Source organism: Micropterus dolomieu, linkage group LG22, assembly GCF_021292245.1.
Source record: "Micropterus dolomieu isolate WLL.071019.BEF.003 ecotype Adirondacks linkage group LG22, ASM2129224v1, whole genome shotgun sequence".
Taxonomy (NCBI): domain Eukaryota; kingdom Metazoa; phylum Chordata; class Actinopteri; order Centrarchiformes; family Centrarchidae; genus Micropterus; species Micropterus dolomieu.
This window is the reverse complement of record NC_060171.1, coordinates 21,669,850-21,686,460: the sequence shown is the minus strand read 5'-3', so window position 1 is coordinate 21,686,460 and position 16,611 is coordinate 21,669,850. Positions and strand designations below refer to the sequence as shown.

Sequence of the window (16,611 nt, the reverse complement as noted above, 5' to 3'; positions counted from 1 at the left end):
CACTAAAGTGAGCTCAAGCACGGCGTCCTGGCACTGTTGTAAGGTAAGCAAATAAAAAGTTATGATTCAATATTAAAGAAAGAATTAACAGTTCTCAGGCTTTTTAAATCAATGTTGTGCTACTATTTCTCTAAGTTGACTTGTACAGTCTATGTAACCATCCTTCTGACTGTAAAATATAGTCAAACAGTGTCTGTATTGAAGTGACTCATATTGTCCACAGCAGTATTAATGTTGCTGTTAAAGCTAATGAAATAACATTATATTGTTACACATGTCAATAATGATGGCATGACAGTCTCAGGCAGACCGTCTCAGAATAAACTCTAAATGGTAGAATTTCCTTGTGCCCAATGTCCATGCTGTGCCATTGTCTGGTAATTTCATAATGGTACTGACAATGTTGCACCAGAAAATGTAGCCCATTTTCCAGGAAAATCACGCAGAGTACTGTCTCCATGTAAACAGTCCCAGAAAATGATTGGCTGAGTGAAGCAGGTCCTGTTCGTGCCTCATGCTGCCTTAAAGTACAAGGCTCTGATTCAAAGATAGAAAGTTTTAATATGAGGTTTTGTTTGTGGTCTAAAATAGTGTGACCGAAAGACTTTACTTACCTTGCTTATCCGTGTGTACAATTATATTTTGGTGCTTATGTCTGAGTCTAGGTACTCTAAATGCAGCACTGCTGTGTGCTGCCAAACAACAGCAGCAGTGGCAGCAGCAACATATAGTCATAGTAGTAAGTTAACCTACAACACTGTGTTGGTAGGTGTGTCAGTGGCATAGCATAGTTCAGTGCTCTTCATCCTCACAATGTAACATCTTGGCAAAATCACTTTTTGAAAATCCAGTTTACATTCTACAATTTAAATGAACTCTCTAATAATGATAATATTGTTGGCATTCATTTCATGTTATTACTTTATTGTTACCATTATTATTCCTTCATTATACCATATATTTATATCATCACATGACATGCTGGTAGTCATTGTGTGTGCCATCTTTCATAAATTTCAAAAGAGATATTGTCTTGCAGAAAGGCTAAAAGATTGTATGCCCTTATTTATTAATTTTTTGGGGAGGTCTGTATAGCATATTCTGATTGCGTGGATTATGGTCGTCCAGGTGTTACTATAATAAAGAGGAAGTCAAAATTTAAAACCCCTGACTGAAAACAATAAACAGCTGACTGACATATTGTGTTTGTGTGCTGTTTTGACACAGGCACCTGCTGGAAAATGACACTGCAACCATTAACTCCAGTGAACTGTTCAGGCCTTCTGCAGCCTGGCTGCTCCCTGCTACAGCTGGATGGTGAAGTTCTCCTGTTTGGCCAGAAAGGGTGGCCCAAGCGTTCATGTCCAACAGGTGTATTTGGGGTTCGGTTGAAATGTGGCGAGATGAAGTTGAGGCCCATTTCCTTCTCCAGTGACTCATGCTACCTTCCTCCGTTACGTTGTCCAGCTGTTTGCCGCCTCGACCCCTATGACGGGCTTCCAGAGAGTTATCTCATCCATGGCGGCCGCACCCCAAATAATGAGATCTCATCGAGCCTGTACCTGCTGACCACGGATAGCCGTGGCTGCAATCGTAAACTGACCTTGAGCTGCAAAGAGAGGGAACTGGTAGGAGAAGTGCCGGGGGCCAGATACGGCCACACAATGAGCATGGTTCAAAGCCATGGGAAGACAGCTTGTGTTTTGTTTGGGGGTAGATCCTACATGCCCGCAGGAGAGCGGACCACAGAGAGCTGGAACAGCGTTGTGGACTGTCCTCCTCAGGTGTTCCTGTTTGACTTGGAGTTTGGTTGCTCTTCTGCTCACACTTTACCTGAGCTCAGCGATGGACAGTCTTTCCATCTGGCCCTGGCCAGAGAAGACTGTGTCTACTTCCTCGGGGGACATTCACTCACCTCTGACTCTCGTCCCCCTCGACTCTTTCGCCTGCGTGTTGAGCTCCTGCAGGGCAGCCCCTTGCTTTCTTGTGAAGCTCTAGACACTGGGATATCCATCTCTAGTGCCATAATCACCCGTACAGGTCCCACTCACAAATATATCATCTTAGGTGGGTATCAGGCAGACTCTCAGAAGAGGATGGAGTGCAGAACTGTGATTCTGGATGAGAAAGGGATTCACTTTGAGCCCTTGGAACCACCTAAGTGGACCCCAGATATCATCCATAGTCGCACATGGTTTGGCGGCAGTGACGGGGAGGGAAAGGTCCTGCTTGGTGTACCCACGGAAGGAAGGCCATGCCAACCAGATATGCATTATTTTTATCAGGTGAGCTTCCAGACAGAGGGAGAAGGCAAAGAGGAAGCAGGAACACAGGGCTGCAGCCAGGAGTCAACAGATTACGACGACTCCACTCCTCTTGAAGATTCTGAGGAGCTCTACTTCGGGCGTGAGCCACACGAGCTGGAGGACAGTGATGGAGAAGGGGATACTTACAATGAGGAAGATGAGGAGGACGAATCACAAACAGGCTACTGGATCAAATGCAGCCTGGGCTGTCAGGTAGACCCCAACACGTGGGAGCCATACTACTCTACTGAGCTCCACCGGCCAGCCATGATCTTCTGCTCCAGAGGGGAGGGGGGACACTGGGTCCATGCTCAGTGCATGGAGCTGTCTGAGACCCTTCTGCTCAGGCTCTCTGAGGGCAACAAAAAGTACTTCTGCCTGGACCACGGAGGCCTGCCTTACCAGGAGATGACACCACCCCGACAGGTCATGCCTCTGAAGCGCACCCCCATGAAAGTTAAGGACAGGAAAACTCCTCCTACAATCAGGATGTCCCCTGCAAAAAAAAGCTTTTTCAGAAGGCTTTTTGACTGAATTCAGTTTTGATTATGACGCATGTAGATGGTCACTGTTAAAAACGCTATGTAGACTGAGAACATTTCTTGTTCATATTGAGAGAATAAATGATAGAGGAAAAATACATGACATACTGATCCGTACTCAATGTGGAAAATACTGTGAAGAGAATAAACTGTAAAATTGCAACCTGATATGTTGTATCTAACAGCTTTGTATTTCCATTAGAATCTCACATTGTTTTTCAAAAAATAAGTACTATTTTAGCAAGTTCGTCTACAGTGTTTCTACTTTGTGTTTGTATAATCTGTATAACAGGCAATTTTAATTTTGCATTCCATTAAGTATAACAGGTTTTACATCCTAACATTTTCTTCCATGGCCAAATAGAGCTGCATTCTTTTTACAATTCTTTCTACTATTAAGATGATGATTATTGAATGAAATGAAATATCTGACATGCTTATCTGTACTCAATGAAATAAACAATAAACAGCCACAAATTCTCAGTCATTCTACCTGTTTATTTCTAATATTTTTCACAGATTGTCAGTGTTTCTAGTTTGCAGTTATTTTGCATTTCAGTAAGAACACCTGTGAAAATAACACTATACATTAACACTTCTTGGCTTCCAGAGCCAAATATACCTACATTTACAATAAAATTTATCATAATTTATTAGTAGTATCTAATATACAAATCTGTGGTCAGTTAAATAATTAATTTAATTTAAATAATAACAATCAATCAACCTACATGAACAATCTAAACCTAAATGTCTTTATAGTTTAAAGGGCTTTCACAATTTTTAAATGTGACAGTAAATCTGTATTATTTTGAAAATTTTTTAGCATATCTCTCTGCAGTGTTTCTACTGTTTCATTAGCTGTGTAACAGTTTCTTGTTGTTTTGTTTTCCCGGACCACAGTAAAAATAAGCAGTTATGAGTGCTGTCTTCCAGGACCAAATGTGCATGATTTCTGTGCTGTTAATGCAATATTAAAACACAAAATAAAAACTAAATAATAAAATAAACCGACAAAGGATCAAGATCAAGATTTTGACTTTATTTATTCTTTGAAGGAAACAAGGACAAAAAATGTACACACTTCCTCTTCTATGAAGATAACACATCAAAAGAATGTTAAGTTGTCTGCTTCAGTGAAATATACAGCAGATATCTGAATACTGTACAGCATTTAAGAACAAATAAATAATGTAAATGAGTAGTGGAAGTGCAATACTGTATTAGTACTGTACTACTATGCAATATGAATCACTACTTGAAGTCTTCTGCAACCGCAGTAAACAGTTTACATGATATTTAGTGTAATATGGAAACACAAAATGAGGAAATACTGGTGAATAGTGAACTAGTAGAAGTCCGTGGATCATCCATCATCCACTACTTTGGAAATACAATTCATTATGGCAAAAAAAAACTAATATGAGACAAGTTGCAATATAATGCACTCTAAAACATGATGTTATTGTAGAGCTGTGACAAATTGAATGAAATGTGAATATTCCACAGCTGTCACATGGTTAAACTTGTGACAGTAAAATAAAATCAAACACTCAATCAAATAAGAAAACCAAATTGCCTGTCACAATTCAAAATTGTGACAGGCAGAGAAAGAAAATATATATCAATCAATCTAACAAATAAAGTTGCCAACAAATCAGGTCTTTCTAGCTCCTGCCCATCCCTCTCCTCTGTCAACCGTGTGAATGAAGAAATATCAGCAGAGAAAAAGAGCCAGGTTATATACAGCACTTAAGAAAAATCCCTGCCTGTTGGAGAGTCCATGGGGTATTAAGCTCCGTAATGGACCATACTGGATTTTTATGATATCAACAAAAAGGTCAGTATATGCTTTACTTTATGTGAAGAATTCGAATAAGTATCATCTATCCTCCACTGTGCAAAAACTAAAAGAGATAAAAATTGGTTCAAAGTGACCTAGCATCTATTCTGCCCCTAAGGGATCCCAAGATAAAGCACTAAAGTAATCTTTTTCAGAGGGCACTCATGAAACAAAGAACATTTGGGTCTCTGTGATTGCATTTTGCTCCAGCTCAAATGATATATTAATACAGTGGCCACAAATGTGGTCTTTTTAACACAATTTCGCTCCATGACTTACAGCACTTTCATCCGTTTCCATAAATATCCTCTCTGTATAAATTCATAAATGTGTCATATCCTTGCAATACAATAAACTGCGCAATTTTTCACAGACGGTGGAGATAAAAGAAAGAACTTTCCAGCTTAGAGCAAGAGAAAAGAAACCTGTGTGTTACTTCTATGTTCCTCCGCTGTCCCATCTTTGTATTATTAGCTACACAGCTAACAAAGCAAGGCAAGTACTCAAAACAAGTAAAACACATTTAGAACACATTTTCCATTACATTTTTGAAATTAGCATGTGTGCGAATGAAAAGGTATTTTGTGAAACAAAGATACTTTAATCACACCAAAATAGGAAAAGTTGTAGACAATTTTTTTATCTGTTTCCATTTCTGTTATTCTAAATATCGGTCAATGTTTATAGAAAGTAAATTAAGTAAATCATATTACCGATAGAGACAATTAAACATTATAGAACTATCTTGAAATCAATAAAATGGTAATACTTAAGGTTCACAGTAAAAGAAAAATCAAAAATCATTCACTTCCAAAGACATGTCTTCATCATCCTGGTTCTCTATCGGGTCAATGGTAGCTTGCAGAGCTTTGGCAGAGTCTTTGTGAGCTTCCATAAACTTCTGCAAGTACTTGGAGGTATAGAGCCAGTGATGTTTCAACACATCCTCTAGTTCAAAGGCCTTTGACTGGCGTGCATTCATCTTGCGGAAACGCCTGAACAGTTTGTTTGCTGACTCATTCCCCTCGCTAGCCCAGGCTCCTATGGATCCATCTCTCTCTATGATTTCAGGCACATGGGCCAGGGTCTTGTGCAAGTAATTGGTTATCTTTCCATTGTACCTGTATTTGAAGGTAGAGGAGAGGAGGTCGGCAAAGCTCTGGGAGTTAAAGCTGTAGCGGCACAGCTGGTCAGGGCACTCTTTGGCTGGGCAGGTGGCACGCCACACAGGCTTCATCTGGAGGTAGAGCCTCATAAGCTCCCTCAAGGCCTCCCTCCTCTCCTCTGAGGGCACCAGCTCACACACCACCTCCACAGCCTCCTGGGTCATTAGCCTGCGAGCATAGTTCCCATTCATCCTCATCACCGGTTTCAGCTTCATCTTCTTCCTCAGCTGTTTATCTAGGGCTGCCCTCCAGCTCCGCCGTTCCTCCCGGCTGGGGTTGACCTTTTTGTATACCTCCCCGATCTCGTCCTGGAAGATTTTGTAAAACTCAGTGGCATTTCCAATGTCACAGTGTAATGCATCCAGTGTGGGCTGGGTCTCCATGAAGGGCTTGGCAGAGACACCTTTGACTCTGTCTCGCAGCTCATCTGCAGACTCAGAAAAGGGGTTGGTTCTCCATATTTCATAGCGTTCAAGGTTCTCTTCATGACTGCGAGTGACAGAGTGTAGCACCATGTTTTGAGAGGCCTCTGCCCGACTGGAGTCACAAAGAGTGCAGATATAGGTGGACCCTGAGGCCTCGAGGCCCTCCATCTCACGCACCATCTTCTCATCGTATCCAGTGGCTCTGAAGTGGAAGCGGAAGGAGCGTGGTAGTCCGCCCATGGACAGGATGAGCCTGCTCTCTTTCATTGCCTTACGTTCTGCAACTATAGGGCTCAGGACAGCTGTAAGTGTCTCATGGTCGGACTCATCCACAAATGTCAGACAAAGGGGCTTACAGGACAGTTCTGAGTTTGGCTTTGGCTCGGTGAAGATGGTAACCTCTTCTTTCTCATCGTCTGCCAGGACAGAGACACTCATAATAGTGAAAGAGTAACGTACAGCCTTCTCAGGAACAACTGGTCCTCCACCGTGCTTCTCGCTGACATCACCCATGCCATCACAAGATTCCTTGATCATGACATTGAAGCCTGAAGTGCAAGCACTGTCTTCCATCCCACTCTCTCTCAGCCCCTCCATGATGTCCTCCTCCAGATCCTTTAATGCTGACACCAGTGCCACATCATAGCGAAACCGCCGAGTGATAGTGTCAGCTGGAGCATCATCCACCGAGGAAGCCCATCCTGAGAGCCCATTAATAATGCCAACATTGCACGATGTAGACACATTCTTAAGAGCTGGCTGCCATTCAAACTGGTGAAAGCCTGGGAGAAGCTCCTTCTCTGCAGCTCGCAGGGTGTGCAGGGGCTGAAAGATCTGGCGGCCACTGGTGGCTTTGACAGTCCGGTACATCTTGTGATACTGACTGCAGCTCAGGAAAGTGTTGACCCGGATGGCCAAGCACACAGCAGGATGCAACCCAAAGCCTCTGCCTGCAGAGAGAGAGAGAAAACGAAAAGAGAGAGTGCTTTAGAGAGAGACAAAAAGAGGCAAGTTTAAAAAAAGTCAGGCAAGAATAAAGAAGTGAGACATTGAGAGAATCTTTCAACACCAAACTGTGGAAGCCCATTTCTTGTGCTGTGAAAAGAACTGCAGTATCTAACATTCATTGGATAGCCTGCATTTAGAGTCATTTATACTATGAGAGAGAGAGAGAGAGAGAGAGAGAGAGAGAGAGAGAGAATTGCAAAATTAACATCCAAATGTGAATGTATCATTGTCAAAAGCCCACAAGCCCATGATTACAAAATCCAATATTTCCTAATTTCCAAATGTTATAAGGGTACAGAGGGTGAATCAGTGAAGCTGGCAAAAGTGATGCATTGGCTGCAGATGAAAACAGACACCAGCTGGCTTCTATTCCCCAGAGAGGAGGATGGTGCTGTCTGTGTAATTTGCAGATACAAGAGCTGCTGATGTTGTTTTGATTCTAACAGCTCCGTCACAAGAGTTGTTATTGTGCATTAAAGGGAGTGTGAGACTCTGAGACTGACAGACAAGCAGACAGAGCGTGAGAGTACGGGGGTATCAGAGAGGGGTTTGCTGTGTAACAGCGGCAGTGGTTCACTAAACAGAGATGGACAATGATGAACTGCTTTTCAATCAAAATCACATAAAACTTTATTCTCTCTCCTCAATAGTGAACTTTTTCAGCTCATTGTTATTTATGAGATGACTATTCCTCAGAGATATGCAAAAATATAAATGCGCAAACAGTATCATACTTTTCATTTGTTTGTGTCCTTTTTTGGCTAAAGGGGGTTATGTTGATTGAACAAAATGTCTTATAATAGCTTCTTACCTTGCATCAAGGCCTCTAGTTCATCAGCCTGCCGGTGTTCATTCCCAGATCTCAGTGCAAGCAGAAACAGCGTCAGACACACAGACTTCAGGTCGCCACCTTCCTCTTTGTCTGCAAACACCTTCACCTGGTTCTTCAGATCCCTCAGCCGATGCTTCTGGGCACGACGGGTTAGCGATAGCAAGTGCTGACGGGGTCTTCCACCTTTATTGGTTAGCAGGTAAATGTCAAGTTCTGATGAGTGCTCATTTGCATCCTTTTCATCCAACTCATGGCCCAGACAATGAGCTTTAAATGAGTCTAGCGTTACCTGCTTGCCACATCCACTTCTGGGGCAGAGCAGGGGCAGCGAAAGTAGGGCTGATAAGAAGGCTTTGGCTGGTAGGGTGAGATCATCAGGGGCACAGGGCAAGTTGCAGGCCGGACAGTGAGGTCCCAGAACGTGGGTATATTTTATAATACAGCTGCGGCAGAAGAGGTGCCCACAGGCGGACTGAACTGGATCAGAGAGCAGGTGGTCACACACCAGGCAGGTGAAAGAAAAGAGGAAGTCTACAGGGAGCTTCTCAGAGATCAGCTTGGTACTCAGGTGGTCTTTCTGGCAGTGGGTGATATTCCTCACCCATTGCTCTCTCTGGGTGATGGGTTTCCTCCAGCCCCTGAGCACTGGAGTATGATGACGGTCTCCAAATGGTCTGAGAGCCCTTCTCTCACCAACAGCAATGCTGCCGCCATGGTCCCACCGGGTCCTTTTTGCCAAGCTCTGGGCTCTGGGGATGGCTTTCCGCCTCTTCCTCCCAGTCCGCTGGAATGAAGTTTTCCTGGGGGAGCAAAGGTGGCAGAGGGAAGAGTGGGGTTTCCACTCAGGGACTCTTGTTCTGGAGAAGCTGCAGACGCCCCCTCCTCGTATGGCAGCCATCCAGCAGCGATGGCAGAAAGAAAGAGGGTGGACAGATTCTGTGTCCTCTGTCACGTCCACTTTGAAGACTTTGAGGATGACCTCTGGCCAGCTTGTAACCTTGCAGCCCATTTTACGCAGGGCACCTTTGCTTGACTCATCCAGATCCTCATGAACATTGTGCACTGGCCCTTTGACTTTTCTCAGGACCATTCCACAGAGACGGCACAAGCACCTTCATAGAGAAAAAACAATGTTGTCAAATTCTTATGCATATGCACATGATATGGTGTAGTTTATATAGTATTGTGACATTTGATCACCTGAGGTGGTTCATGTGAGTGTCCATTTCCTGAAGCTTCATATCTACCCTCCGGCCCGGGCCCTCCACATTTTCCTTGCTTTTTCCTCCTAAGCACAATTTCATAACGCTCCCTGGAGCCACACCATTATCTAACTCTATATTTGGAGCTTCAGTAACTGAGATCCCTAACAGGGCTCCTTTTTCAGGCTGTGTCTCACTGGGCAGGGGGGCCTTCTCCATGGACTTCACCCTAAACAGTTTAAACTTCCACTGAGAGTACTTAGAGTGGGGATGGTGGAGCTCAGCCGGCATGGAGGATCTGGGGCCATCTGTCTCCAGGCTCTCCTCCGCCATGATGCGTCTTAGACCTCACACCCTGGAGAGGAGAGGAGAGGACGGGGTGGGGGAGCTTAGTTTGATGTTTCACAAAAGTATGAACATAATTTCAGGGGTCTGTGAGAGGCTCATTAATGGATACAGAGAAAACATTTGAAGGATCAAATGCTCAGATATCCCCAGTGCCTTCTCAGAGTTGAGCCCATGACACAATCTTACAGCTTTACTTGATTCCTGTTGAATTTATACACCAAGTACCCTGAAATCCCACTGAACAGAGAGTAGTGAGCCCTGACCTAGAGTGCTGTATTATACCATAAGTGGCATTTAGATCTTGTGTAAAATGCATGAGACAAGCACTGGGGGATCGATACAGCACCAAAATCTTCATTTCTCTCATCTCCAATCCCATCGCTCAGGGAGCCATTGTGGATTTTTTTTCTTTGACACAGCGAGTTTGCTAAATGGGCAACCTTATCCCTGCAAGGCTGCCAATCATTTATATTAGTCATTTTCTTGGCTGGAAAGAGAACTGGAGTCCTGGGAGCCTCTGCCTGGCATTTTAAATGCAAGGGGAAAATCATAAACGTAGGAAACTTATTTCATCATGCATAGATATTGACCAAACTGTAGGGAAAAGAAAACAAGAAAACATCATATTGAATAAAGATCATAAAGAGTTATTCCAAACACAACATTGTTAAATTTAGGAGTCATATTTCAACAGCCAAGTGCTCTTATGATATGGCACAGGTAAGATCAATGATACTGCTGCACTGACAGACATTATTTCATCTCCTCCCAAACTATCTAGGCTCCATTACCAGATAAGACAATAAAGCAGTCAAACAATCTTACCATTGTACGCCTATAGTGCACACGCTCTAGCATCTTCCGTCTATCCATCTTTCAGTGTTCTCACTACGCTTTCTCCCTGGGAGGCTTGAATCTGGCAGTTTCCATCATATTCAGGCTCTCAGTGTACTTCACATGCTGAACTCTCCTTTGAGACAAACAGCTGAGCCTGTGTGCATGTGTGTCAGCTGGGCTCTTACCTTGTTTTTCAGTCTCAGCTGGCATCAGCTCCCCTGGGGGTCCTCTCCGCATGGGAGCACAAGGGAAGCCCTAGAGTCGGGCCCTCAACACTACATATACTGTATATGTTTGAGTCTATCACAACTTGAAGCATCTGTTGCCAGGATTTGTGGCTCCATACAGTTGGATTGCTCCTGTCTCTCTCCTTGTGTGTTGTATTTATACTCTTCTCTTGATGGGATCCCAACAGTCAACTCCTGCCACCTGATACATGCAGCTGATGTGAAAAAACAAACAACAAAAAAACAAGGTCAACCCCAAAGCACAGTTGCAAATGTGTACTTACAGAATCCAACAGAATACCCCAAGCAAGCATCATTCTACCACATCACACTGATCCTCAGCTGGAAACACTTTGATGCCACCTTTATCTCCCCTTTCTCATATCCATCTGCAAGCTCACCTCATCCAGGTGGCCTCTCTCTGACAGAAAGAGAGATACTGTTAAACTTATGAAAAGGCTACTAGAACAGAGACACAACAGATCATAGAATAAATGCTTTACACAATAATATGGACATAACAAATTGAGAATTTGCCTAAGATCACATTTTTAAACATAAACAATATATTTATACATAAAAAAACAAACATGGATGAATATAAGAGTTGATTACAAGTCAGTGCAATTGCAGTTGTTACAGTTTTTTCAATTGCTAACCTGTATTGGTCAAAACTGAAGTCACATTGTCAAAACACTTCACACAGTCAGCGAAAAATAGTTCTATGCGGACCAAATTGTGAATAATTTTTCATTGCTTTCACTCAAAATGCATTCAATGACCACTTTCTCCAAAATCCATGAACTATTTTCTCATTACTACTTCACCACCTGCAAAACACTATGTATATGCAGCACATTTTTCAAATGCTAACACACTGTGTCCAAAACTGTTAAAAACACATTTAAAACAGAATTATTGCAAATGTCCTGTATTTTTGCAGTAGCTGGACAGATGTATATAGAAAATCTTAGCAGAACATTTACGTACATTTTATGTTTACATCTACGTGTGTAGAGAAATGTGTGTAGTGTTTTGAATGTGGTTTTACTGTAAAACTGTAAGCTCAGTGTACAGCAAGACATGTACTTGTATTTTAGCAGAATTGGTCGAAGGGGTTGGTACATCAATTACAGGTTGTGGTCATTGTATCTCAGGTACCAGTTTTACAGTGTAAACAACTGAGAAAAACTGACATTTCAGGAACTTTACTGTAAGTAAATTACTGAATGCAGTGATAAAAAAAAAAAAAAAGAATATTGAAGCCAATTTCTGCATTTCTGATTCATTCTTGTTACATATACTATAGTACAGTCAATAAAGTGAAAATATATTTTTGCAGTTATTTTTGCAATTTTCTCAGTTGCTTTGATACATTTCTAGAATCATCCGTACAGTAACGTTTGCAAAACCATTTGTATTGTATTGTATAAACTATGGCTAAGGTTGGATGACAATGATTGAAAATGCTCAAGGCTGCACATTTTATTCACATCACAACATATATCGTCATCAATATACTGTAGGACACATTTACAAAAAAAGTCTAATAGACATGTAGAAAAAATGCTTTGCAGATTATGACGTGTTCAACTACGCAATGAACTTTTGACTAGATTTTTTAGGGGGTCATCAGAAAACCTGTATAATACATTGTGATCAACATGACATACAGTAAGCAACTGATATTGTCGGAAACAGCAGACAATCATTTCCATAAATGTGTCAAAGCATTTGCAATTAGTAATTTCTGAGATTGAGAAATTGCTTCTTACATATGATGTGCACAAGTGACTAGATGATGTGGAGGTTCAACACGTAGAATTTCAGTTCTGATCTGAGAAATGTACCAAAGTGACTGAGAACAACTGTACTCTATATGAAATACTGATTTACTTTCTTAGCAATTGAAAAAAAACTGTAAAGCTGATCTTCACCAAATCCTGATTCGTTTGTTATGTGTAACTGTCAGAGTGTTGAAGTTTTCAACTCAAAGAGCACTAATGAGGCCATATTTGGGAGCTGTCTCTTTAGTCTTTTTTATTCCTTACCTTAGTGTGATCTGTCAAAACATAAAAGTGACATTATGTTAATGTCTTTAACAGAAATGATGTCTACATATGATTCAGACATGACAAAAGACAAAACAATTACAGTATACATGTTATATCAAAGAGAGAGAAGGTTATCAGATCAATTTAATTGTTGACAATTTTGTGCGTGTGTGTGTGCGTGTGTGTGTGTGTGTGTGTGTGTGTGTGTGTGTGTGGAGAGGCAGCAAAAAGGGATAAAGAAACATGTGTTAGTATTTGCAAGGTTGTGAACAAGACAATATGTGATATACAAAAAACTAGACAGACAGAAAGAAACTAAATAATGGTTTAAAATGGGCAGAAATCAATGAACAAATATATAAAATACTAGTAACTGCAGTGATAATAATGACTGTTATTGTTTTTATTGTCATTCTAACAAATGTATTATTGAGACTTTACCCCTTGCCACTTCACATCATCTTTCAGTGTTGACTGATGTTGTGTGACTGATGCACCAGCAATTCAGGTGGTGACTGCTGTGAATCAAAATGAAAAATGCAGCGACACAATTGAGTCAAATTAGGTTGAATACTAATTAGCAGTGTGTGTTAGCTGTTAGAATCTCAGTGTTCATCTGCCAATAACCATTTTGATAGGTCTTCAAGGCAACTGATGTATGGGTCAAACAAGCCACAAAATATATGTATCATTCTTCTTCTTCTTTCAAGGTAACTGCATTATGTTGTATGACTGTCATCTAGCCCCATCTAGGTGGTTTTTATCTACAGTTCTTCTCTCTGTACAGTGTCAGCACATTTCATTCATCTCTCCAAATGCTGTCTCTCTATCAATTAATTAGACAGCATCATTTGATGTAACTTCTCAGTAGGAATGGGGAGTATTTGCCCAAGATCCTTCTTGTTTGTAATTATCCAGGGGATTTATCTGGTGTATTCGCCACAGGAGCCTGTTGCTGTTGCGTTGGATTTGCCAGCCAAGTCATTAGATTCACAGTCAGTGGGCACCAAACAACAGTTGGGTCTCTCCCACTCATGTCAGCTCAACAGGGGAGCAGGATGAATAGTGGCAGGCTTTGCAGCTTATATTTGGTGGATATGGTCAAGTGTGACCTTAGACACCAATAGCATATTTTTTTGTTTTGTTTCTTTGTTACAAGCATACTTATTCACAAGAAATGCTCAAGAGCAAATACATTGAAAAGTTGCTGACATAAAGTGCTGTTTTCTAGGCCCATTCAAATCCATCCGACTCAGCTGGGAGATTTGAAGTACACAATGCTTGATACATTACTTTTCCAAGAACAAGCAAATGATGGATTGTAGCAAGATGTTCCAGGCCTATTTATAGTTGATATTTAGATTTATGATAGCCAGGTAGCCACATGTTTCCAAGGCAAACGGCACACCTAGCTCTGTGGCAGACAGGGACAGCTGCAGATGTCTGCCTGACAAACAAGCGGTGACCCCCTGAGACCCTCATCTCTCAGCGCCTGCTAATTGACTTGTTATTGATCAACTCAAAGACAGTCTGATTTATGGGGAAGAGGAGTTGTGGAGACAGCCACCTGGCATGGAGTGTTATGAATGTGAGGAGCAGACCCTGGGGGACTAGAGGCTGCAGTTTAGGAGGACATACAGGAGTTTGCAATGCACCACTGAGCTGACACCTTGCACTAGGAGGGGGTGTTTTTTTCTAATATGACAAATCCAAACAACATCAGTGAGCAATGTGTGTGCATGTGTGTATATGACCGTGGTGCAGGTGTGCAGTGGGAGGGAAGAGTGGGAATGTGACAGGGGCAGTATATGTGTTTGGTGGGAAAGAAGGGGTAGAGAGAAAAAGGGGGATAGGAGAGGCTGTGTGTCTGTGAGTCCATGCCGGTGCGTAGGTGATGCCGAAGAACAAGGCTAAATAAATAAAAAGTACTCCTACTAATCCATCCTTCAGAAACTTCAGAATCATTACTTTTGGGTCTTTGTGTGTAAAACAAAGAGACAGACGGACAGAAAAGGGAACAAGAGGGAAGGTGTAAAAGGTGAAAGACAGAGAAGGGGCATATAGTAGTGATCTTGCGTAAAGGAGTTGCACAGGATAACAGGCTTAGCTCAGAGTGGAGAACACAAAAGGGCTTAAGGCTGATTGCAGGCTGTGACAAGGAAAGGGGGAAGAGATCAAGCCTTCCAGGCAGAACTATGTAAGCCACAGGTCCAAAAAAGACCCTCTGACAGCTCAAGTCACATAGCAGCTTAAGGAAAAGTGTCAATAGCAGAGATGGGCAATGAATGAATTCCACAGCAGCGTTGGTATCTTGCTCACAGGGAATAAAATGTCAGCATTGTCCACATTTGAATAGACCGACCAAAATTGCTGCATGATATTTCCAAATGTCAGGAAGAATGTAGGCATCTTTGTGATTGTATTCAGGGTAAGGAGGGCATTTCACTCTGATATTTCCACTGAGTGTTATGCTGTATATTGAGCATTTGGTATGCTAATTTGTAATTGCATTTTCATAGTGCGTTCAAGAACTTCTTCAGCCTCGCCCAGCCAATTCTCAGTGAATCGCTTCCCACTGTCCACCTCTTCCATCCCTCATCCGGAGACATGATTTGGTAGATTAATACTCAAAGAGGTAGACTTCAATGCAGAGCTATTCGTCAAAGCTACCTGCCAGAACCAACCCCTTACCCCACTACTCAAACACCCCCTCATTCATCTCCCCCTGTCTCTTGTTTCCCTCGCCCCTCTCCTCTCACCCTCACCTAAGGTTTTGTTAATAATCAATTATGTGATTATTCCAATGAGGTGATTAATTACTTGCTCTCCCTACCTCTGTCTCACAGGTTAGCTTGCTTATAATAACATAGTGACAGCCAGGGGACAGCTGAGTTGAGTGATGCTGTCTTGAGACTTCGGGTGACCCTGGATGCCTCGGCTGCGTTTGTTGTCGGCTCATCCTGACTGATGGAGCTTTAACAGAGAGCAGAGACACACCACAACATCACAGCTTCTACAAATAACTTCCCCCACAAGCTACTGACAGCCTGACACCACGGCATCTTCCATGTCCAGCTATCCAAATATTCATTTTATTGGATAGTCTAGTCCTGGGACCACATTAATTCGTTCCAAGTCTTGCATTATGACTCTCCCCGAGGCCCTGCAGAGTTCTTTTTGGTTTTGGACTGGTTCCATTCATCTCTTCTGTTCTGGTGAGTTAGACAATATGAAGAACAACTTAAGCTACAGCAACTGTGAGTGTTCATTTTAAGAACCTTTTTTTAAAAAGAAATCATATTACGATCACAAGATAGGCCGCACAGAACAGAGTTCAATAACATGCTGAGATTGCAGGAAATACATAGCATGATTGTGCTGGAGTTTAAAGTATAGCCCTGCAAAAAGCGAGACCTGCATCTGAGCAGACAATCCAGATGGATGTTGATCCACTCGCAGTAAACCAAATGAAATTAAACCCTAAGCCGGATTCAGGAGCACTAGAGTAGAGTGGGGAATCAAGACCACTGTCTTTAATCAAAATAACAATGCTCTTTAATTCTGTGTTAATTAAATGTAGATTTCCCTGATTGAAGAGCAGTCCGCTTGATGCCAGGGGACCTCCAGTCACATAAACATCCACTCACTGGATTTGTCTTGTGTTTAACCGTGTATTAGTGCTCTTTTCCCAAACTGGCTGGTGCTGGTTTACACAGAAGGTCTGTCAGCTGAGGGATAGTAGCTTGCAAACAACTCCTCAAGATTTCAAACGTTCAGCATCCTTGAAGGCAGGATTTGGGGGCAAGTTGTTAAACACCTTA

The 16,611-nt window shown here is 42.1% G+C and overlaps 2 protein-coding genes across 2 annotated transcripts; one reads left to right on the top strand and one right to left on the bottom strand.

Annotated features, from left to right (window-relative positions):
- Positions 1 to 1,241: 1,241 nt before the first annotated feature.
- rag2 (recombination activating gene 2) lies at positions 1,242 to 2,840 on the top strand. Its single transcript, XM_046038093.1, has one exon. It carries the CDS (start codon positions 1,242 to 1,244, stop codon positions 2,838 to 2,840), a length of 1,599 nt encoding a protein of 532 aa, XP_045894049.1.
- A 2,626-nt stretch (positions 2,841 to 5,466) lies between these two features.
- Positions 5,467 to 11,063, bottom strand: rag1 (recombination activating 1). Its single transcript, XM_046037976.1, has 4 exons — positions 10,695 to 11,063; positions 9,323 to 9,679; positions 8,102 to 9,234; positions 5,467 to 7,232 (listed from the first exon to the last, which is right to left on the bottom strand). Exons 2-4 carry the CDS (start codon positions 9,655 to 9,657, stop codon positions 5,485 to 5,487), a joined length of 3,216 nt encoding a protein of 1,071 aa, XP_045893932.1. The 5' UTR covers positions 9,658 to 9,679; positions 10,695 to 11,063; the 3' UTR covers positions 5,467 to 5,484.
- Positions 11,064 to 16,611: the final 5,548 nt, after the last annotated feature.

Coding starts and splice junctions, on each gene's coding strand:
- rag2 (XM_046038093.1), top strand. CDS start 1,242: ATGACACTGCAACCATTAACTCCAGTGAACTGTTCAGGCCTTCTGCAG.
- rag1 (XM_046037976.1), bottom strand. CDS start 9,657: ATGGCGGAGGAGAGCCTGGAGACAGATGGCCCCAGATCCTCCATGCCG. Junction 9,235..9,322: donor ACTCACATGAACCACCTCAG/GTGATCAAATGT, acceptor TTCTCTATGAAG/GTGCTTGTGCCGTCTCTGTG. Junction 7,233..8,101: donor ACTAGAGGCCTTGATGCAAG/GTAAGAAGCTAT, acceptor CTCTCTCTGCAG/GCAGAGGCTTTGGGTTGCAT.